Below are 24,748 nucleotides of genomic sequence, written 5' to 3'. Positions count from 1 at the left end.
GAACTGCTGTATGGAAAATGTATTTGCTCTGTAAGTTTTCACCCAAATCACACACACACACACACACACACACAAAAATCTATGGCTGGCTGGGCTGGGCCCCAAAGGATGCCAGTTTAGAAACCCACCCACCCTTTGGGGAGGTCCTGTTTCCTCCACCTTCTCTTACACTTCAGATAGACACGAAGGACTCTTCTCTGTCCTGCTCTAACCCCTGGTGACCCTACTGATAACTATCACAGTCTGATACCATCCCAAGAGAGTTCTTCCCTTGTTCTTCTCTCTTAATTTCCACTCCTGCTATCTGTCTACTTCCAAACCTGTCAAGGGACTTGGTTTCCAGATCTGCTCTGGCCTTTACTTAACTTGGTGAACTTGAACAATACCCAGGCCATTTCTGGACGTCGGTTGCCCCATCTATAAAATGAGGCACCAAATGGTTTGTTTCAGCTCTAACATTCTAGGTTCAAAGTACAGAGATTCAGACCCAGGACCACCTTGCCAGGAGGGCTTGACAGTTTCACACATAGCATACAGCCTGCCTCCTTCCTAGTTGTGTAATCTTGGACAGCCCCCTGCCATCAAGTCCAATCCAACTCATAGTCACCCTGTAGGAGAGATTAGAACTGCCCCAAAGGATTTCCTGCCTCATCTTTCTCCAGTGAAAAACCACCAACCTTTTGGTCAGCAGCCCCATGCTCTAACCATGGTGCCACCAGAGCTCCTCAACCTTGGACTAGTCTCTGGTAAATGAAGAGAAGATACATAGATTTAGAGAATTAAAAAACAAAACAAACTATGTAGATGATAAGGAGCTGTGGTGGCATAGTGCCTAGAGCATTAGACTGCTAACCAGAAGGCTGGTGGTTCAAACCCATCAGCCACTCCTCGGAAGGACGGTTGGGCAATCTACTTCCATAGTGATACTGCCTTGGAAACCCAAGGAGGGGTTGCTATGAGTCAGATCCGACTTGATGGCAGTGTATTTGGTTAGGTTTTGGTACACAGATGATATTTGCAGCTGAGCTATTTTGTATGCTATGAATGCTTTTCTTTTCCTACAACAGATTTTTTATTCTTCTAGAGTTAATAATTGGGAGCTCTGGTAGCATAGTGGCTAAGACACTTGTCTGCTAACCAGACGGCTGGCGGTTCAAACCCACCAGCCACTCCTCGGAAGGAAGGTTGGGCAATCCTACTTCCGTAGTGATACTGCCTCGGAAACCCAAGGAGGGGTCGCTATGAGTCGGGGCCGACTCGACGGCACATAACAACAACAACAACAGAGTTAATAATTATATTTTCCTTTGTTCTGTTTTCTATATTTTTATCCTGTTTTCAACTCAAACTCTCCTCTAATTATCTGAATTTACTGTCCTTATGTTCAGACCTATGGAGCTCTGGTGGTGCAGTGCCTAAGGCATTTGACTGCTAACCAGAAGGTTGGCACTTCAAACCTACCAGCCACTTCATGGAGGTAAGGTGGGGCAATCTACTTCCATGAAGATTTACTGCCTTGTAAACCCAAAGGGGGTTGCTGTGAGTTGGAAACGACTCAATGGCAGTGAGTTTAGATTGGTTTCTTTATGTTCAGACACATCAAATTCGTCTTTTTGAAGAAATCTTTCCCAGAGCCTTCTCACACACCCCACCTGGTCTGGTCAGTTCTTCCCTGGTTCACATCTGTCATCCAGGGATTTTAACTGGCCTCATTCATATTTGATTCTGTCTCCTGTAACACCCAACCTCACTTCCCCACCCCCAACTTGCTCTTTCTCGATTTATTCCCTTGTTTTGGTAGAACACCCCCTCCAGCAGCTTAGCTTCTGGAGAAGATGCCATGGGAGGTAAACCTTTTTTTGTTTGTTTTTAATACTTTATGGTCTGGAAATATTTCTATTCTAGTTGCAGAATTCTAGTGTGGAAATAATTTTCCTTCAGAATTTTGAGCATTGTTCAGTTTTTCCTAGCTTCCAATGCTGCTGTTAGTCCAAAACAATTCTAATTTCCAATTCATGTGTGACCTGTTGTTGTTGGTTCCTCCTACCCCTTTCTTTTTTGCCATTTTAGTGGGATTTCAGGAGGGAGTGAAAGGAAATGCTTATCTTCAACCCACTATCATTATAAAGAACATACTGTTTTGAGAACTTAGTTTTTCACTTAACATCTGTAATGAACAGCTTTCATGTTATTAAATACTCTACAATATTAAATGGCTTCAGAGAATTTGATTGTTTGAATATGTTGCAGTTTAAACAGTCCCCTGATGTTGGGCACTTAGGTTGTCTACAATTTTTCACTATTATAAATAATATTCAAATAAACATCTTTTGTATTAAATTTTTGTCCTCATTCTCATTATTTACTAGAAAAAATTTCTAGAAGCGTAATTCCAAGGTCTAAAGGATTCTAAATATATTGATCCATATTGCCAAATTTTCCTTTGAAAAATTTGTAGCAATTTACAGTAGCCAGTGGTATCTGAGAGAAGCATGTCCTATGTCCTTCATTGTCCCTCATTCTTCTGCCCTTTGTTTTTATTTCCTTTGCCTAGAATAACATTTCATTTGTATACAATTTAACACTAGTTTTCTTCTTCTACCATCTTGCAGATAGGTAATTTTTTCACTATGGAAGAAGGGTGTTCTTTATAATTCTCTGCCGGAGAAAGAATACGATTGGGAGACTAGACAATTGAATATCAGCCTTGGTTTTACCACTACATTGAATTTAATATAATAGCTGTTGTTATGATCTTATGCAAAAGTTTAGAGGAGGAAATATCAATGAGCATTCAACTCAAATGTGTACAACATTCTAAATTTACTTCCAATGTTTTTCAATGAACACTTATGTACTTTATTTAATTGTGATCTATTTTGTGTTTGATTTTTCCATCTTACAGGATACATCTTCATATTGTTTCCAGGGTTGTCAATGCTAACCCCTTTCCAGTCAATATTCCTTGTATTCCTTTATGTTCAAGGGCACGGTTTGCTTATTAGTCTCCTATTGCTGCAGGTTTTGGTAATCTCCATTTTGTTGATCGATTTCTATATCTATCAATTATTTTCATTTTATGACTCATCACAATCATTTTTATAATAAATCTTTTTTTCTTTCTTTTGAGTTTTTTCTTAAGGGTATATTTCTCAAAGTTGTTGTTGTTGTTGTTGTTATTTGCCATCGAGTCGGCCCTGACTCATAGCGACCCCTCCTTGGGTTTCCGAGGCAGTATCACTACGGAAGTAGGAATGCCCAACCTTCCTTCCGAGGAGTGGCTGGTGGGTTTGAACTGCAGGATTACAAAAAACTCAACAATTGTGTTCTTTGACTTAGTATACATGGAGATGCTAATAAAGTCAGCTGTTTTATCTCTCTTTTGATTTTAGTTTTCCCAACTGCATAATAAGGCCAAACAATGTCTGTCACATTTTCAGCATAAGGATGCTGATAAAAATTAAAGATAACATTCAAGATTTATTTTGAGGATAACTTGCTGCTTATATGATATCATACCATTCAACAGTTAATGGGTGGATCTCATAAACTGGCATTTTGTGGCTTTACAGTATGCACTTATCCATTGGGGGGTGGCTTCATTTCACTAATGTGGGAAGTGATAAATTCACATGATAAACCAGATAAAGAATATGTCTTTTCGGAGTGAAAGGAATCATTGCTTATCTATTATGTGCCATGTACATATTCTCTTAACAGCACAAGAGGGAAGATGGTACCTCCATTTTATAAATGAGGGAGTTATAGTTCACAGACATTAATTAACTTGTTCAGAAAGACCAGACATTAAATAACAGAGCCAGAATGAAAGTGGAGGTCTGTTCGAATCTAGAACCCACACTCTTTCCACCTTAACATAATAATTGCCTGCAATTAGGTGACAGGTCTATAAATGAAAGTTTAAGTGTGCTCCATAAATACCCTGCTGATTGTCTTTGTAGAAACTGGCTGAAGGTAGAGAATGTTAAGTCATATACATTTCTTTCTTTATAACAGATAATGAACCAAATCAAATCCCGGGGCCTAAGAGGACTTTGGCACCAACTCATGCAACAGAACCAAGTCAGGCAACAGATCCAAAACAGAAACCTCAAGAACTTCAGGAAAAGAAAATCCAGGTGCTTGAAGAGAAGGTTCTCCGACTCACGAGGACGGTTCTTGACCTCCAGTCTTCTCTTGCTGGAGTGAATGAAAACCTCAAACATGCCCTCCAGGACGATGCCAGTAAAATACTGGTATCATGGCCCAGCAACCTGGACCCCCAGTCAGCACCAGACAGTGCTGTTGGTGGAGACAGAGAATTGGTCCAGCTTCCTGGCATCAACAACAAGGAATCTGGCATGAAGGACATCAAGTCTGAATTGGCCGAAGTCAAGGATGCTCTGAAGACCAAAAGTGACAAGCTGGAAGAGCTGGATGGGAAAGTGAAAGGTTATGAAGGGCAGCTAAAACAGCTCCAGGAGGCTGCCCAGGGCCCTACAGTAACCATGACAACCAATGAACTTTACCAAGCCTATGTGGATAGTAAGATTGATGCCCTGAGAGAGGAACTCATAGAAGGAATGGACAGAAAGCTGGCTGATTTGAAGAACTCATGTGAGTACAAGCTAGTTGGTCTCCAGCAGCAGTGTGACGACTATGGGAGCAGCTACCTGGGTGTGGTGGAGCTCATAGGGGAGAAGGAAATGAACCTGAGAAAAGAAATAAATGACCTTCGAGCTCAGCTACAGAATCCTTCACTCCGGACAAACTGCTGTGACCAAGAAAAGAATGGTGACTTTGGTCAACAGATCAAAATGTTAGATCAGAAAATTGAAAGAGTTGCTGAAGCCACAAGAATGCTGAATGGGCGACTGGACAATGAATTTGACCGCCTTATAGTTCCAGAACCAGAGGTGGACTTTGATGCAAGATGGAATGAGTTAGATGCAAGGATCAATGTGACAGAGAAGAATGCGGAAGAACATTGCTTTTACATTGAGGAAATGCTTCGGGGGACCATTAGTGGAGCTATAAATGAGTTGAAGCAACTTCTTGATCAGAAAATACAGTCTCTGGAAGACCGTCTGGAAGGCGTTCTCCTGGAGATTGCCAATAGCACTGATGCAGAATTCCCTCCCTCGGGCTCAGCCCTACCAGGTGTGTCAGGGGCAGGGAATGAACAGGTCATGACTGAATTGAACCACCTGAAGGATAAAGTTCAAGTTGTTGAGGATATTTGCCATCAGAACTTCCAAAGAGAACTTCATGGGATAGAAGGTACTTTGCCAAATGGGGAAGACCACACAATGAGTGACAGTTCAAGGCTTTTGAAATCTCTAAATGACACAATGCACAGGAAGTTTCAGGAAACTGAACGCAGTATCCAAAAACTTCAACAGGATCTTAATTTTCTTTATTCTCGACTAAATCACACAGAAAATGATGTGACTCTTCTTCAGAATGAGATGCGCAATTGTAGAGAAGATAAAGACACTGAAGAAGATGGATTTACTAAGGGGGATGAGCAGGAAAGGCTGGCAGGTGAGACTCTTCCATCTCCACAGGCTCCCATGGCACGTTGCTGCAGCAAACTGGAGGAGAAGTTGCAAAGCCTGCAGAGCCAAGTCCTTACTGGCCTGAACACTTGTAAAGAAAACACACAAGGTGTCCAGACGGAGATCTCCATGGTTGAGGGCAGGGTGTCACAGATGGAGAAAACTTGCAGCAAACTGGACTCCATCTCAGGAAGTCTTCACAGGATCAAGGAAGGGCTCAACAAGCATGTGAATAGCCTGTGGAGCTGTGTCAGGCAGATGAATGGGACCCTCCGGTCACATTCCAGAGACATTTCTGGCCTGAAGAATTCCGTCCAGCAGTTCTACAGCCATGTATTCCAGATCTCTACTGACCTGCAAGATCTGGTCAAATTTCAACCATCAGCAAGTAAGTTGACCTTTACAATTCCATTTCTGGTATTTGTCTGTAGCATCTGACAGTATTCTGCTAGTTTTTGGACAGTGTGTGGAATTCTCTAAACTACATCAGTGCTACTCAAGGTGTGATCCATGGATTATGCTAGTTCACAAATTGTTGCTAGGTAGCAGTGAGATAGATATTGACACTGAGAGTGAGCATTTAGAAACCTTTAAAATAATCTGGGAGTCTCTGGGTGTGCAAATGATTGATGTGCTCAGCTGCTAACCCAAGGTTGCAGTTCAGGGCCACCCAAAGTGCTTCAGAAGAAAGTCCTTGTGGTCTGCTTCCAAAAGATCAACAATGGAAAACCCTGTGGAACACAGTTCTACCCTGACATACATGGGGTCTCCATGAGATGGAATTGACTCAACATTAACTGGTTTTAAAATAATTTGACATCACAGCACCATTCAAGCACATGATTTGTGTATTTTATAAAAGTGTCCATGAGCAACAGATTGAAAGTAAAAAAGGCAATATGGTGCTTTACTGCAGGTAGATTGAAAAATACTGATCTATATGATCATGGTGGTGAGCTTAGAGCTGGGGTCAAAGTTTTAACATAATGATTTGGTGTACTGGGTAGTGTTGTCCCCTCTTCTCCTGAGGAAGTCTCTTGTATGCTTATCCATTCACTTCTCTATATGCATCACTTTGTTTGTATTATTATACTCTCTGCCATCATCTCCAAAGAGAATCTCCCATTCTCTGAGATTTAGGGCCCAGATAATTGCAGATGGAATGCTGTTGTTTTCCTCTCCAAAGATATAGACCAGAAAACAGTCACCCTTGAGTCATTTCTTACTTATGACAAACCCGTGTGTGTCAGAATAGAGTTGTGCTCCATAGGGTTTTTGGTGATTGGCTGATTTTTTGGAGGTTGATTACCAGGCCATTTTTCCAAGGGTAAACTTGAACCTCCAACCTTCCAGTTAGCAACTGAGTGTCTTACTGTTTTCATCACCCAGGGACCCCAAGACACAGACAGGACTATGGTTAAAAGCAGTTGAGGGGCATAACTTTTGAAGGCCTCACAGTGCCTACCTCCATGAAGCTTACTAATAGTGCTCCTAGCAATGCTTGCTATATATTAGATACTGAACAAATAGTTTCTGAATGAACAACTGAGTGAATGAACAGACCCTTAATAGTTTTGAATAATATATTCAATTGCATTAATGTATGTGTTACTTGGGGGCTAAACACAGCATCTGTGAAGGACAGAGCTTTTGTTGTACCTAGATTCTTACTTAACCTCAAAACTGATACAGCTTTTTCTAGTTGCAGGCAGGGAGTGAAGGGGAACAAGAAGAGAGATTATATCTATTAAGCATTTTCTATGTGCCTGGCTCTTGGATGATGCAAATGGTTAATGTGCTTGGTTGCTAACCAAAACTGGAGGTTCAAGTTGACCCAAAGGCAGCCACTTCAGGGATGCATCTTATTTGGCCTCATAGAAACATGAGAGAGTTAACACAGCTTCTCATCCAGCCTGGGAGGGCACACCTGTGTTCCAGAGAGGAAGTATGTCTATGGTCACACAGCTTGCAGAGAGGTGGAGCAGTGATTGGGACCCAGGTCACTTTCACCCAAGAACTGTTGTCTTTCACTCCAGCACCATCTTCTTGGTGCCTCCCAGAGTTGGACACAGATTTCTTTGGTCCATAGGACTTGTCCAGGGCAGGCTATTTGCCCTAAAGGAAGCTATTTATGACCTTCCCTCTCCTTGTTTTCCTGTCATCTACCCTCTTCTCATCTTTATCACCTCTTCCACTTTGTTCAGCTCTGGTGACACAGGTTGAGCTGAGATTCCGTGGCCACACATGAGCCTGTAGGATTTTACAAGCAGGTCCCTGCTGAGACATAAAACCTGAAGGTTAGAGTACAAAAGACAGGCATGTCCTGGCCTGATTGGGGAGGGCCTGGGTCAGGTGCCAGCCTCTCAGGGCGGATGGGAGGGTCCAGGCAGTCCGGTGGGAAATGCTCTGGATATTCCCGGAGCACAGAACTGATTTTGCAGAGGAGTCACCTAGGCCAAGTAGGAACCAGAGTCTCCCACCACACCACACTATTTATAACCCTGCCCCTGTCCTTCCCAGGCCCACTCAGCTCCTCTATCTCTGGAATGTTGAGTAAAGGTCACAAGACATAGAATGATTATCCTCTGTGGGGGCAATGCTGTCTGGATTGTGCTTTACACCAACAGATTGAACCAGCTATTTCCAGTTTACTTGCAACTCTTAGAGTGAGAAACTGTGTTAACTCCTTCATGCTTCTCTGTTGCAGCAGGAGTTGGAGATGAATACCTACAATGAGAATGTGGCTTTCAAAAGATTATCCTTTTGGAATGAACTCATTGTTGTGAATGTAAAAGGCATGGACTTTGATTGAAAAGAACCAAAAATAAAAAAGCAGAGTATCATCCATGGTTGCATAACAGCTGGGGATAGGAGATCTGGAGCTTAAGTGTCAGAGACCCAGATATGAGTCTTGAGTTAAGTTCACACATTGGTCAACAGAACATTTATCAAGCATCTAGTATGTGAGAGGCTCTGTGAGGCATGATCCTTACCCTCAGAGCACTTTCAATCACAGCAGTAAAGAGATACACACTTCTATAGAGAGAATGGGAGCTCTGGTAGCATAGTGGCTAAGGCACTTGACTGCTAACCAGAAGGCTGGAGGTTCAAACCCACCAGCCACTCCTCAGAAGGAAGATGGGGCAATCTACTTCCGTAGTGATACTGCCTCGGAAACCCAAGGAGGGGTCGCTATGAGTCAGGTCCGACTCGACGGCACATAACAACAACAACAGAGAGAATGGTTGAGATATTATGTAAAAGCCCAATGATTTTATTTCACAAAATCTCTTTGAACACCTGCTGTGTGGGAGGTAGTAGGCTATGTGTATGGGATGTGTGGACAGAATGACAGTCTGGTGGGGACAAACAGCAAACAGAGAACTGACCACCAGAAAAGGTCTGCATACGTGTGTGGGGCATGCAAAAGACCCAGAGCTTCTGTGAAAAGCAAGGGAGCTTCTTACAGGAGGAACCACTGAATAGAGTCTTAAAGACTGAGCTGGAATTTACTCATCAGTGTTGAGTGTTGAGCTGGCAGGTAGCTGGGGCGTAAGTTGTGACGAGAGGTGATAAGAGGAAACTTCTGGAAGGAGATATGATTAGAGTTGAGAATAAGGGGATGGGTAGGATTTGGAAAAGCAGGAGTGGAGGGCGTTCCTGGTGAGGAGTTAGTGTGAATGGATCAGTTATTTATTGTTATGTAACAACCTTCCCCAAATCTGGGTGGCTTAAAACAACAAAGATTTATTATTTTTCATTTTTCTGTGTGTCAGGAATTTGGGCAGGGCATGGTTGCAGTTCCTCTGCTTTTTCTGGCATTGGCTTAAATCAACCACTTGGCTACATTCAGCTGGCTACTGGGCTGGGCTGGGCTGGAGGTCCAGAGAGACTTTAGTCACAGGTCTGGTGTCTTGGTGCTTGTGGTGGTTATGTTTGTGTCAATTTGGCTGGGCCTGGTTGAGTGGCTGGGCAGCTGGTGGTAGTTATTTCCCATGATGAGACTGGTAGTCAACTCCATGATGGGATCTACCACAAGCAGCTGAGTAGCTGCTTTGGGTATGTGGTCTGCTTCCTGTATATAAGAAGCAGCTTTGGGAATGGTCTCTAGCTTATGGCACCTTGAATCCTCATGTGGCTGTGTCATTGTTCAGCAGCCTGCCATGCTCTGCCAACCTTGGGACTTACAACGGACTTGAATTAATGGCCTGCCATGTGGTTTGGTAACATTGGGACTGTGCCTTGTTACTTGTCAACCTTGGACTTGGCAGCCTCTGCTGCCAGCAATTGTCTGAATGAAGAAAAGCCTCTAGCTTCAGTGGGCCGGGAGCTGGAGGCAGAGCTGAAGCCCAAGGCTGAGGGGCTTTATGTTGTTGCTGTTATTAGTTGCCATCAAGTTGACTCAGACTCATGGCAACTCCATATGTGCAAAGTAGAACTGCTCTATAGGGTTTTCAAGGCTATGACATTGCAGGCCTGTCTTCTGAGTTACTACTGGGTGGGCTTGAATTATTGACTTTTTGGCAAGTAGGCGAGTGTTCAACTATTTGTGCCATCTAGGAAATTATGCCACTTCTCTGACACCAACTAAATTGAAGAAACTCAATTTCAATTCAACTGCATATGCAGTACTTCTTCCACCAGAGGTAGGTCAGATTTCAAGCTTGGGGACACAGTCCTCCTGACTGCCTAGCCTGCCCAAGACTCAGATGCCAGCCACAAGCTTGGAGGTCCCCACAATAGCTTCACTTCTGACCTGCAGGTCACAAATTCAAGGGTTTTACTCTATCCTGTCAGAATTCCAGCTATAAGTTTGGGGGTCTCCAAGGCCCTCTGCACTTTTGATGTATTGGCTACAAATTCATGGGTTTCCTCCTCTGCCCTCTCAGGATACCAGCCATAAGCTCAGGGGTCCCTATGCCCTGTCACTTCTGACCTACTGGCTCCCACTACTCCCTGCGGTTCACTAGAATGATTCACAGAAAGTATTATACCTAACAATTGCAGTTTTACTATAGCAAAAAGAACATAATGAAGAGATGCAGAAAATTCACAATGTAGAGCTTCCATGTCTCAAAAAGAATGCACTACTTTCCCATGTGCATCTATGTCTTTCACCCACCAGGAGGCCCTTGGAGCTTCCATGTCAAAAGCCTTTTTTAGGACTTAGCTATGTTTCAACAACAAAAATGGTGACTGTACACATGTACTTCACCAGATGGAATATGCAGGAATCAGATCAACTACATCTGTGGAAATAGACAATGGAGAAGGTCAATATCATCAGTCAAAACTAGACCAGGGGCTGACTATGGAACAAACCATCAATTGCTCATGTTCAAGTTCAAGTTGAAGAAAGTTGAAACAAGTCCCAAAGAGCCAAAATATGACCTTGAGTATATCCCACCTGAATTTTGAGACCATCTGAAGAATAGATTTGATGCATTTAACACCAATGACTGAAGACCAAATGCATTGTGGGATGACAACAAGATCATCATACAGGAAGAAAGCAAAGGTCATTAAAAAGACAGGAAAGGAAGAAAAGACAGATATCAGAAGAGACTCTGAAACTTGCTTTTGAACAGAGAACAGCTAAAATATATGGAGGAAATGATGAAATAAAAGAGCAAAACAGATGATTTCAAAAGCACAGCTTGAAAAGACAAAGTCAATTATTATAATGAAATGTGCAAAGACCTTGAGTAAGAAAACCAAAAGGGAAGAACACATTCAGCATTCCCTAAGCTGAAAGAAGTGAAGAAAAAATTCTAGCCTTGAGTTGCAATATTGGAGGATTCTACGGGCAAAATATATGATGCAGGAAGCATCAAAAGAAGAAGGAAGGAATACACAGAGTCACTGTACAAAAAGAAAGGTCAATGTTAATTATTTCAGGAGGTAGCATATGATTAAGAACCAATAGTACTGGAGGAAGAAGTTGAAGCTGTGCTGAAGGAATTGGTGAAATACAAGACTCCAAGAATTGACAGAATACCCATTGAGATGTTCCAACAAATGGATACCATGCTGAAGGCACTTACTCATTTATGTCAGGACATTTGGAAGACAGCTACCTGGCCAACTCACTGGAAGAGATGCATAATAGTGCCCATTCCAAAGAAAGGTGATCCAACAGAATGTGGAAATTATCAAACGATATCATTAATATTATATGCAAGTAAAATTTTGCTGAAGATAATTCAAAGATGGTTCCAGCAATATATTGACAGGGAACTTCCGGAAATTCAAGCTGGATTCAGAAGAGGATGTGGAATGAGGTATATCATTGCTGATGTCAAATGGATCTTGTCTGAAAACAAAGAATACCAGAAAGAATTTACGTATGTTTTATTGACTATGTGAAGGCACTTGACTGTGTGGATCATAACAAATTATGGATAACATTGAGAAGAATGGGAATTCTAGAACACTTAATTGTGCTCATGAGGAATCTGTACCTGAACCAGGAGGCTGTCATTTGAGCAGAACATGGAGACATTGCATGGTTTAAAGAAAGGAAGGATATATGACAGGGCTTCATCCTTTCACCATAGTTATTCAATCTGTGTACTGAGAAGCTGGACTATATGAAGAAGAACAAAGCATCAGAATTGAAGGCAGATTCATTAACAACCTGCAATATGCAGATGACACAACCTTGCTTGCTGAAAGTGAAGATGATTTGAAGCACTTACTGATGAAGATCAAAGACTCCAGTCTTCAGTATGGATTACACCTCAACATAAAGAAAATGCAAATTCTCACAACTGGCATAGTGCCTGAGGCATTTGACTGCTAACCAGAAGGCTGGTGGTCCAAACCCACCAGCCACTCCTCGGAAGGAAGACTAGGCAATCTACTTCTGTAGAGACACCACCTTGGAAACCCAAGGAAGGGTCTCTATGAGTCGGAACCAACTCAAAGGTAGTGAGTTTAGTTTTTTTTTTTTATTTTTTGTTTAGACCAATAAGCAACATCAACTGCCAGAAGAACAAACAAATCTGTCCTAGAAGAAGTGCTGCCGGAATGCTCCTTGGAAGCAAAATTGCCGGACTTCTTCCCACCTACTTTGGTCATGTCAGAAGGGACTATTCCCTGAAGAAAGAAAGATTTACTTGGTAAAGCAGAGGGTCAGCAAAAAGGGGAAGGCCCTCAACAAGATGCATTGACACAGTAGCTGTGTTATTGGGCTCAAGTATAGCAAGGATTGTGAGGCTGGCACAGGCCTGGGCAGTGTTTTGTTCTGTTGTACATATTGTTGTTGTTGTTGTTATGTGCCGTTGAGTCAGACCCGACTCATAGCGACCCCTCCTTGGGTTTCCAAGGCAGTATCACTACGGAAGTAGATTGCCCCATCTTCCTTCCGAGGAGTGGCTGGTGGGTTTTGAACCGTCTGTTGTACATAGGGTTGCTATAAGTCAGAGTCGACTCCATGGCACCTAACAACAATTGAGTAGCCAAGATTTATTGAATCATGCCCTTCTCCTTCCTGAGATAGGACTTTCTGGTCTGAGTCACCTCATTAGCATAAACCCTCTGGGTGTAGTCTGGAGGCTTCATCAGAGACATTTCAATCACTGGGATAATTTCAAAGTTTTAAAGATTATCTCTCAGGAACCAAAGACAAAGACTACATTCTTTGGGATAAGTTAATGTAAAGCCCACAGCCTCTGCAAGGCTAGGCCCAGAACGGTCAGGCACCACTTCTGCCACATTCTATTGGTCAAAGCAAGTCACCGGTTGAGGGATGATGTGGCCTGTGTGTACAGAGGGAGAGAATATTGATGATCATCATCTTTGTAGGAAATGTACCCACAGTGAGCACAGGGCCAGAGGTGAGAAGGTATAACACAAGCAGGGAGACAGGAACCTGATTCCTGGACCAGGGACTCCAACTCTAGTATTGTTCCTCAGTTCATTTCACTGTTTGTAGGCCCTGTTCTTTTCCCCTGATGCCTCCCTAAGGAGCCTGAATTATGTAGGAGGCAGCCAGTATGGGTGCACAAGGGGCTTTAGGTGTTGCTTAATAGATCCAAGTCTCTCTCTTTTTAAAATTTATTGAGATAAAGTTCGCATAACATAAAATGAACCATTTTAGAGTAGGATTTAGTACACTCACAATGTTGTGCAAATACTACCTCTGCCCAGTTCCCAAACATTTCCATCACTCTAAAACCCCGGACCCATTAAGCGAAGTCTCTGGGTGGTATAAAGAGTCAATGTGCTCGTTATTAACTGAAAGATTAGAAGATTGAGTCCACTTAGAGGTGCCTTGGAAGAAAGGTCTGGTGATCTACTTCCCAAAAAATCAGCCATTGAAAACCCTATGGAGCACAGTTCTACTCTGACATCCATGGGGTCCCCATTAGTCGGAATCGACTACATGGCAACTGGTAATCCATTCAACAGTTTCTGTTTCTCCTTCCATTCAGCCCCTGGCAACCTCCAAACCACATTATGTTTCTATGGATTTGTCTATTTTAGATATTTTCATAAAAGTGGAATCCTAAATATTTGGCCTTTTGTGTCTTGCTTATTTTACTCAGCACAATATTTTCAAGGTTCCTATTGTATGAATAGACTACAATTTTTGTATTCATTCATTTATTGGATGAACATTTGGGGTTTTTCAAGTTTTTTTTTTTTTTTTTTTCAATTGTGATTTGGATGAAAGTTTACAGAGCAAATTCATTTTCCACACAGCAGTTCATAAACATTTTTTTCATGACATTGATTGCAATCCCCACAACGTAACAGCTCTTCCCACCTCCTCCCTGTGGTTACCTTTTCCCTGTGTCTTTCTTCCTATACATTCCTGCCCTCTGAGTTGTCTGCCTGTGCAAATACTGTCCTTCTGATCTCCCGTGGTTGATTGTTCTAAGGAATGTACCTACCTGCTGTAAATGTTCACCTTACGTACCTGTCTATTGTTTGGCTGGAAACCATGAGAGTTAGTTTAATTCCAGGCCAAAGCATGACTAAGGGCCCTAGTCTGAGGGTTTCACCAGTCTCTATCACACCAGTTAGCCTGGTCTTTTTTTTTTTTTTTTTTTAATGATTTTGAGTTTTGTTTCATATGTTTCTCCCACTCTGGGATTTTCCAAGTCTCTTTTGTATTCTTCCCATTAGTGCAGGCATTCTTCCCGGGTGTTTAAAAGGGATTCTTCAAATTATATACAAATGTTTAGTTATAGTCTTGGACAAGAAGCCTGTGGCTTTCATCTAGGACTCGGAGGGCTGCCCGGCTTCTAGGAGCTGAAGAGATTATTATCTCATCAGTTTCTCACCTTTGACACAGCAAAGTGGGTGTGATGCCTCTCTTCCTGATCCCTGTATATACCACCCATTCACTCATGGGTTCATTCATTCAACAACTATTTACTGAGTCATGTTTCTACGTGCTGGAGTTTCAGCTACACAGACAGACAATACACAACCAAGCAACTAAAGATCTGATTTCATTTAGCAATCAATGCCAAGAGGAAAGAAGAAACAGAGTAAGACAATAGAGATTTGGGGGTGGGATGGGGGGAGTATATTTGAGATGATTACTCAGGGAAAGTTGCCCAGTTGAGATAACATTTGAACAGAAACATAAATGAAGTGATGACGTGAGCCCTGCAGTGATCTGGGAACTGTATTCCAGGGGGAGGAAACAGCATATTCAGAGGCTGAGAGGCAGGAATGAGTTGGCCATGTTCGAAAAAGCCAAGAATGACAATTTGGCCAAGTATATGAGCAAGGGGGAGAGCCATAGGTAATAAGGTCAAAGAGAGAGAGTAAGAATCAGATCATCTTATAGGTTATAATAAAGGATTTGGATTTTAAGTATGATGAGAAACTATCAGAAAATTTTGAGTAGGGAAGTGATTATTATTTTCTAGGTTTGTTATCCTATCTCCTCCACACTTGCTATGTGACTTTGCACAAGTTATTTCTCTACCGTATGTTCACTTTCCTCACTTATTAAAATGGCTAAAGCACTTGACTGCTAACCAGAAGCCTGACGGTTCAAACCCACCAGCTACTCCTCGGAAGGAAGGTTGGGCAATCCTACTTCCGTAGTGATACTGCCTCGGAAACCCATTGAAAACATTATGCTGAATGAAATAAGCTAGGCACAAAAGGACAAACATTGTATGATCCACTTATGTGAAATATCTACAACAGGAAGATACATAGAGACAGAAAGCAGATTAGTGGTTACCAGAGCCTGGGGGAAGGGGAATAAGGAATTACTACTTAATGGGTGCAGAATTTCTGTTTGGAATGATGAAAAGTTTTGGAAAGAGATAAAGGTAATGGTTGCACACCATGGTGAATGTAAGTAGTGCCACTGAGTTATGCACTTGAAAATGGTTCAAGTGGCAAATTTTATGTCATAGATATATATTTGTTGTTGTTAGTTGCCATCAAATCAATTCTGACTCATGATAAACTCCACGTGTGCAGAGCAGAGCTGCTTCATAGGGTTTTTAAGGCCATGCCCTTTCAGAAGCAAATCACCAGGCCTTCTGGCTAGTGGTTGAGCACTTAACCGTTTGCACCATGATAAAATTTAAAAGTTGATATGAAGATTAATACTAATAATTAATGGAGTATTAAATCGTGCTTGACACTTGGTCATCACTCAGTAAAGACAGAAGTGAGGCAGAGTGTCTATTAAGACAGCAGACACCGGGAGGACAGTGAGCTCTGCATATTGGGCTCCTAGTCTATTCTGAGGAATGTTGTCTGTAGCCAAAACAAAAAAACAACAACAACAAAAAAAATGTTGCTATTGGATCAATTCTGACCCATAGCAACTCTATAAGACAGAGTAGAACTGCCCCATAAGGTTTACAAGACTGTAAATCATTTTCTCGTGGAGTGACTCGTGGGTTTGAACCACTGACCTTTCAGTTAGCAGCCAAGAACTTAACAATTGTGTCACCAAAGGGTGTCTTTTCTTTTTTCCTGTCTATTTCTTCTTTTTAATTTAGAAATATAAGGCTTTGATTGTTATTATTAGACCAATCCTGCACCATCTCCATGATTGGCTGTGGATTGGACCATTGTGATTCATCAGGTTTACATTGGCCAATTTTCAGAAGAAGATTGCCAGATCTTTCTTGCTTGTCTTAGTCTGTAAGCTTGGCTGAAACCTACTCAGAATCATAGCAACATGCAGCCCCACTGACAGATGGTGGTGGCTGCACATGAGGTCTGGCAGCAAGTGTAAAAAGCCCAGAAGTCTTCCTTCTCTTGCATTCACTACTTTGTGTTCAAATATGTTCGTGATCAGAAGCTCCTCATTCATGAGCAACTCTGGTTCTAAATGAGAAGGAGGTTCCTAAGTCTCTTTGTTTGGCCAGTGTGGCTTTGGGGAAGCCCTCTGCTCTTGGAAGTACTCAGTCCTGTGTTCACAAGATGGCAGGGTACATTGGTTCTTCAAAGCCTTATTGCCAAGCACCCTCTTCCTTTCCTTTTGCCAGGCATGTTTTCCACAGCATCCTGGTTCACCTGTTACAGGGTTGGCCATGGAAGTGGTCCATCCTGTTGACTGGCTCCGTGAGGGGGCAAGTCTCAGCAGTTCCATGTCTGCTCCCCCAGTAGAATCTCTGCCTGGGACCCAAGCCTATCCTGGTACCATACAAGTTTCATCTACTGCTCCTAGGCCAATTGTAGCCCCTAGCAGTCCCTTCTCCTGGGATCATGGGTGGCAAAAGGTTATCTGCTGTGGATGGTGGGCCTCACTAGACATAAATGTTTCCAATGTGCTTCAGCCTGACAGAGTGGGAAGGGCTGGCATTGAGCAAACTGGGGCTCCAGCCAGTGGAGAATGGTAGGCAGAAGGAGGTTTCCAGGGAAGCTTTCTTTTCTGATGTCACAGTTCCAAGAAGGGACAAGATTGCTGAGATGTCACAATATTGTTTCAACAGAGACTAGTGACAGCAGCATTGTTCCTTACTCAACTCTCCCACCATTTTCTACTCATGTCTCAGGGTAACTTTTCATCATATTTTAATTACACTAACAGCAAAATTTCATTTAGGAATGTTCAAGATTTATTTTCATCAAGTTGCTTAGTTTATGCTGTTCTGTAAGAAGGAAGAGTCATGGACTACTCAGATAACTGTAATTATACAGCCTGGGAAGGGGAAGGGTGGCTTGGTGCCAATATTATTATGGCTTTGGCCCTCAACTTGAAATTGGCTGAATTTGGAGTCAGTTTATGTCTATGACAACACAGTGGACTGAGATTTTTATGAATATATAAAGGCTAAATAAACTGCCTAAGTTCAGACAATTCCGAACTGAAAATTCACATCCTTTTACCCTATAGGCATCTGGTTTTTACAGTGCTCTTCGGTTAATGTTGGTAGCAACTGCTTTTTTCTCTCTTAACCTTGAATTTGGAACTGCTTTGTTCTGAGAACTCAGCCTTTTTCATGCTGCTTGCAAAGACTACTCTGGGAGCTTTAAAACATAAAAACTCCTGGGCTCACTCAGGAGTGATAGAGCTGAGGTAAGGCCCAGGAATTTGTAATTAAAAATAATAACTCTACAGCTCTCTTCCCAAAACTAAGACGACCATTTGAGTGGACACAAGGCAATGTGGACCGTGCCATCTTGGAGGCAATAGGATAACAGCCACCCAGGGTGGGCTGTGCCCAGAAAAAGAGCAGAGGCATGAGTGGGAGAGGGAGAGAGAAGAGAGAGAGTAAAATCACCTACTCTGATGGCAACGGCAATAATTTTTAGAAGTAGGTCGCCAGGCCTTTCTTGCTAGTCTTAGTTTGTAAGCTCTGCTAAAACCTGTTCAGCATCATAACAACATGCAAACCTCCACTAACAGGTGGGTGATGTTTGCTTATGAGGTGCATTGGCTGGGAATCAAGTCTGGATCTTATGCATGAAAGTCGAGGATTCTATCACTGAACCGTAATTGTCCTCCTCTGTCTTGATTACCATACTTTATAGTAATTCTTAAAATCAGATAGCGTAGATACTCATTCGCATTTTAGAATTAGCTTGTGAATTTCAACAATAACAAAAAAACCCCACAATTCCCAAGTGACCCTGATGCTCAGGCAGGCAAGCAGGCTCAAGCCCCAGGCCCTGATCTCTGGGGTCATGGATAGTAAAATTGCTTTCCAGTTTCAAAGCATTGCCAAAAATTGTAACTCACACAATGAAGTTGTATTTAGATTTAGATATGTTCTCTAGTTTGTACATTCCAGAAATTTAGACCAGTGTTCCCTGTTTAGCCCTATTCCATGGGGTTTTACTGTGGTCACGTCTGGACTGTTCTTGGCTCAGCTGATGCAGTCTCTGCTGTCCCAGGAAGAGTGAGTGTGGTCCCTGACATAATCAGCCCACATGATGCTCCTTTTTGAAACCTGAGCATTTTCTCTTTATCCCAACTCAAGCCAGAAATAGCATTCTAGATGGTCGTTTGCTTGGAGCAGAGCTGTTCCGATGCACACGTGCTTTCCCTTCCTATGTTGTCAAGAGAACACATTTCCTGTCAATTTTCTCCTCAGCCCTGAGCATCCTTTTGAAAGCCTACCTGTCAGCCCCGGAGGCCACCAACCCTCCCGTCCTGCTTGCTTATCAGAAAGCCCCTTCATCTGCTTGCATGGAAGATCAGCAATGGTATCCTCCAGAGAAGCCATTTTTAACCCATGACATCTGCCACGTCAGCACCAGAACCCCAGTCTCCTCGAATTTCCTGATGATTCAGGCATTTCTCACTTCTAGGTCAGTGATGCTGGGGCCATTTCCCTGAAACTCCAATCTGTCCTCATCGTGGCAATCCCTTGTGAGAAACTCCTTACATCCGTCAGCTTAGGCCTTCACATGCTAGCCTTTGGATGGATTTTCTTGTTAGTCTGTAGCCTGGACCAACCAACATCTTTAAAATACTTTTACAGTTTTGGTGTTTGGTCTGCAGGTGCACCCTTTAGATATCTGGCAGATTAGATTTTACCTTAATCTACATCTCATAAATTGCACTTTGCATTTGTAAAGTGTTTTAAAGTTAGCAGGGCGCCACCTTGTCTGTCTGGCCAGCAGGAGGACACTGCAGGAATGGAGTCTGTTTAAGTGGTTGATAATTCAGGAGGTTTCTTATTTATTTATTTATATTGTGATTTGGGTGAAAATTTATACAGCAAATTCACTTTCCATACAGTAGTTCACATACACTTTGTCTCATGACATTGACCACAGTTTACCACAATGCAACAGCTCCCCTCCCACTTCCTCCTTATAGTTACTTCTTCTCTGTGTCCATCCCTCCATACTCTCCTGCCCCTTGAGCTGTCACCCTGTGCATAAGCAGCCCTTCTTTCTCTCATGATTGTTCTCTCCAAGGAGTGTATCTACCTCGGTAAATGTTCAACTCATATGCCTGTCTTTTGTTTGGCTGGAAGCCACAGGTATGGGTTCAATTCCAGACCAGAGGGACAGCTAGGGGCCATAGTCTCAGTGGTTCCACCAGGCTCTATCAGACCAGCAAACCTGGTCCCCTCAGGAAGTTTCTTTGGTCTCCCACAGGCAGGCCTCAAACACTGGCCCTAACGTCTAAGGCCTGGGCCTGGGCCCTACAGCCTCTTCTTCCATGACAAAACACCACCTAGTGGCCAGGTCCATGCTGATATTACTGTTGCTAGGGGCCAGCCTCCTGGCCCCTCCGTGAGGAATAGAACAAAATGGTGCCGGGTCCTGCTCCATCCTGTGATTGGCTGCAGTACATAACTTTTGTAATCTATAGGGTTTCTACTAGTTGATTTTCAGAAGTAGTAGGTCACCAGGCCTTTTCTTCCTAGTCTGTCTTAGTGTGGAGGCTGTGCTGAACCTGTTCAACATCATAGCAGCATGCAAGCCTCCAGTGACAGGTGGGTGGTGACTGACCTTGAGGTGCACAGGCAGGAATGGAACCCAAGTCTCTTGCATGGAACGTGAGAATTCTACCAATGGCCTGTCACTGCCCCTAGGTATATGCTAACTGCCCCTTCCCACAACCGCAGTAGCTAAGGGTACCTAGTGAAAGCAAGGTTTCCTGGCTAGCTGTGAGAGGAGACCAAAGGAAGCCAGACCTATGTAAATGGAGTCAGGGTGATAATTAATGCAAAAATATGCAATTTTTAGCACATGGAACTTGTGAATTATTGGGATTTTCTTAGATTTTAATATTTCAGCAATAACTTTAAAAGGAAAGGGGGTAGCCCTTCATATTATTTGGGTATCAAGAAGGGACCTGCCTGACCCTCTCAGTGGCACTGACCAGGTAGGCAGTCAGGACATAAGGCTGTGTGGCAGTTCCCAGGACCAAGAGCAAGCAGACATGTTGCTGATCCACTCTTTCATGCCATTCCTCAGGCATTAAAACATACCAGGGAGCAACATTTGGCTTGTATGAAGAATTCATCTCATATGGTCACTCTGAATTAGAAACATATGTTCAGTTCAGAAAGCAGTCGACTGCCAGAGAGTTATCATTCCAGAATGAGCACGATGCTGTACAGCCTCGGTTATAGTTTGTAATAAATGTGAACATGTGAAACATCACAGATGCTATGGTTGAATGAGCATGGGCTGGGAAGAGGCCAGGCAGGGAGGTGGCAGCCATCCGAATCAGACACAGCTTTTTCCTATTGTCTTGGATATGATGTAACTGCTTGCTGGGGGTATTGAGTTTTCGCAGCACTCAGACTCCTCACAGAAGTTAGTTGAGAATATTTGGCCCTACTGGACTATTTGTTCAAGGAGCCCTGGTGGTGTAATGGTTAAGGCATTGGGCTGTTAATCAAAAGGTTGGTGGTTCAAATCCACCAGCTGCTCCGTGGAAGAAAGATGAAGCAGTCTGCTTCTGTAAAGATTTGCAGCCTTGGAAACCCAATGGGGATTTCTATGAGTCAGAATGGGCTTGATGGCAGTGAGGGAGTAAGTGCATATATGTGTACGTTCTTCTTCTCTGCCTTCAGCTTGGTGTGACAAGCCTGGGCACTGAAGGATTTAGTACATATAAAAGGGAGAGCCTTCACTGCCCTGTCTGTACCAGAATCTCCCTAACAGGACCTTAGAACAGTCATTTTGGGCAGAATGAGGATGTCTAATTCCAGGCCTGCAGGATTTAAGGTATGATTCATAGTAACTGTCATTCTTTTAGCCTCTTTCATTCAGCAAACACACTAATCCATGTCATCATGTGCTAGACCTTGTACTAAGCTCTGGGGATAAAAGATAATTTAAATTCTGTCCTCCAGTACCATAATCCAACACGAGAGGAAAGATATAAAACATAGGAAATGCCTACAGGGGCCAAAAGAGCTTCCATGTCCAGAGATAGGGTTGCCCAAGCCCTTCTAGGCAGATCCCAGGTGGCTTCATGGAGGAAGTGATATTTGAGCTGGGGATTCAAGGACAGTGTCACATCTCTCAAGAGGACATTTTAGATGTGCAAACAGCAAAAGCAAGGCAAAGAAAGCTCAGATCAGAGCTGGGGACCTGTGAGTACACTGAAGGCTGCCAAAGTAGATTGTGCCAGGTGGTGGGGGACTCTGAATATCAGACAGAGGAGATTTAAACACTCAGCTGCTAACTGAAAAGTTGGTGGATTGACTTTACCAGCCATTCTTAAGGGAGGAAGATGAGGCAGTCTGCTTCTGTAAAGATTTAGTCTTAGAAACTCCATGAGGCAGTTCTACTCTGTCCTACAGGGTTGCTATGAGTCAGAATTGACTCCATAGCAGTTGGCTTGGGTTTTGTTTTTGTTTTTAAATCTTTTCATTTAATTTTCTTATTTTGGTAAACATATTTTTAATTAGCAAAAATTCATCCTTATTCTCTAATTTTCCCTTTTTCATAGCAATCTATTCCTACCTCTTGGAAGCAGTGTCTTTTTCTCTGAGGCTATTACATGTTTATTTCCTTGCACTGTGTCTGTTTCTTTTGAACTCTTTTTCCTTAGTTAGTTTGGTCTCTGTCATTCATGTAGGAGGTTTTCCTTACATGTCAGGTGATCCTAAACACTTTGTTTACATTTAATGATGAGGTACACAGTAGAGTTTCATAACTGTGACTTTACTGTAGAGTCAATCTGAAGATTCCTATCTCCCCCTAAGGTATAAACAAGTGTCCTGGGAGCTGCACAGGGGGAGGGGGCTGTGAGCCTTTTAATTCAGTTTGCAAACTTTGACTTACTGTTTTCCAACTGGTGTGTGTCTCACTCCTGCCCTTCACTGTGACTTCTATCCCCCTGATTGAAATCCCTCTTGCTTAGTTTCTCTATCTAGACTCAGGCCATCTCAACCAGAGTTTTTAAAAGAATTAAGGCCTAATGCCTTAAGACAACCATTGTATGGAATGAATTAGCATCTTTTATATGCATCTAAAGGAGCTTTGGTGGGGTAGTGCCTAAGATATTTGACTGGTAACCAGAGGGTTGGCAATTCAAATCCCCCAGCCACTCTACTTCCATAAAGATTTACCACCTTGGAAACCCAGTGGGGGTCACTATGAGTCAGAATTGACTTGATGGCAGTGTTTTTTGTTTGTTTGTTTTTGTTTTTTAAATATGCATCTAGAAATCCATTAGCTAAGTACCATCTTTGGGAAATTTGAGACAGTGATCTCTCCAGTCATTTTCTATAGGGTTTAATTCTCTTGTGGAATACTGGTTAAGAAAGGCTGACCAAATGGCCACCAAACTCATGACAAGATGTTCCGCATCATTAGCCATCAGAAGGATGCAAAGCAAAGCCACAGTGAGATGTCATTACATTCTCACTAGGTGGCTAAGATGAAAAAATAGAAAATCACAAATGTGGGGAAATTGGAACCTTTATATTGCTGGTGGGAATAGAATGATACAACTACTGTAGAAAACAGTGTGGAAGTTCCTTAAAAAACTAGAAATAGGGACTACACTTATGACTATATATAGGTTTAGCAAAAGATATTTCTATGTACACATTTATATGTGCTGTAAATATATCCATGTATATAGTAGAGCAAATGGAGGGCAAAGTTATGAAAACTTCTTAGCCGTAAACAAATATATTATAGAATGAGTCACTGGGCTTGGAGGCTAAGGGCCTCAGTCTCGGGGAACAGTTAAGTCAGTGGGCATAACGTAGTTCACAAAGACACTGTTCTTCACCCTACTGTGGTAAGTAGTGACTAGAAAATCTAGTGAGCAGCCTCTAAGATGCAACTATTGGTCTGTCTCTATTGGAGGAAAGAAGAATGAAGAAAATAATAGATGGACCTTGAAGACATTATGCTGAGTGAAATAAGTCAGTCACAAATGAACAAATATTGTATGACTTCACTTATATAAAAAGACAAGAAAGGGGAAGTGTGTAGCGACCAAAGTTTATTAGTGGTTACCAGGGAGAAAGGGAGGGATCATGGTGATGGGAAAGTCACATTGATTCAGTGTAGGGTTGTATAGCTGATTATGGTAATTGCTGTCAAAAAGTTGTGCAACTATAAAAAATTGAATTGGCAAAAGTTGACTAATAGTCATATTTACAACAATAACAAGAACAACAAAAGTACCTCCTGAAATTGCTTATGTAGAAGCAAACAGCTCATGGGATTGGGTTCCTTGGTTTGAAGGTTTAGGGTCATGGTTTCGTGGGACATCCAGTTAAATTGGCCTAATAATGTGTTTAGTGCTCGGTTCTACCTCCTAGTTCTTTGTGTAGTGCCATCCAAGTCATAACAATTAGTCTGTGTTCACCTAGAACAACAGAGGAAGAAGGAGAGTCATGAATAGGAGGAGGACATGCAATGTGTGGCTAATTGCCTCCATGAACAGCTGCCTCCTTTGCCAAGAGACCAGAAGAACTGGATGATATGCATCTACCCTTACTGAACATTCCGTATAAGAATGTGATCAAAAAGGGGGAAATGCAGAACAGAATTTCAAATTCTCATGGACGCTAGACATAGTGAAGCCATAGTGAGTGAGAAAATCTCCCTTGAGGATTATGCTCTTTTAAGAATTATCTAGCTTCCACGATCCTGAGACCAGAACTAGATGGTTTCTGGCTACCATTAGTGACCACTCTGGAAGGGATCACATTAGAAAGTTCTGGATAGAGTGAAAGAAATATGTGGAATAAAACTCAAAATCATTAAAAAAAAAAAAAAAAATGGTCAGATAGAGAATAGTGGAATCCCTGAGACTCTGG

At 42.4% G+C, this 24,748-nt stretch overlaps 1 protein-coding gene across 1 annotated transcript in view; it reads left to right on the top strand.

Moving 5' to 3' along the window:
• Nucleotides 1-24,748, top strand: part of EMILIN2 (elastin microfibril interfacer 2) — a 124,274-nt gene that overhangs the window by 89,039 nt on the left and 10,487 nt on the right. The window contains exons 4-5 of the mRNA XM_007935469.1: nucleotides 4,018-5,950; nucleotides 22,850-22,864. Of these exons, the coding sequence (XP_007933660.1) occupies nucleotides 4,018-5,950; nucleotides 22,850-22,864 (1,948 nt within the window). The remainder of the gene's footprint in view (nucleotides 1-4,017; nucleotides 5,951-22,849; nucleotides 22,865-24,748) is intronic.

Source organism: Orycteropus afer, unplaced genomic scaffold, assembly GCF_000298275.1.
Source record: "Orycteropus afer afer isolate SDZICR_OR568_19922 unplaced genomic scaffold, OryAfe1.0 scaffold00028, whole genome shotgun sequence".
Classification (NCBI taxonomy): domain Eukaryota; kingdom Metazoa; phylum Chordata; class Mammalia; order Tubulidentata; family Orycteropodidae; genus Orycteropus; species Orycteropus afer.
This window is presented reverse-complemented; position numbering and strand designations above follow the sequence as displayed.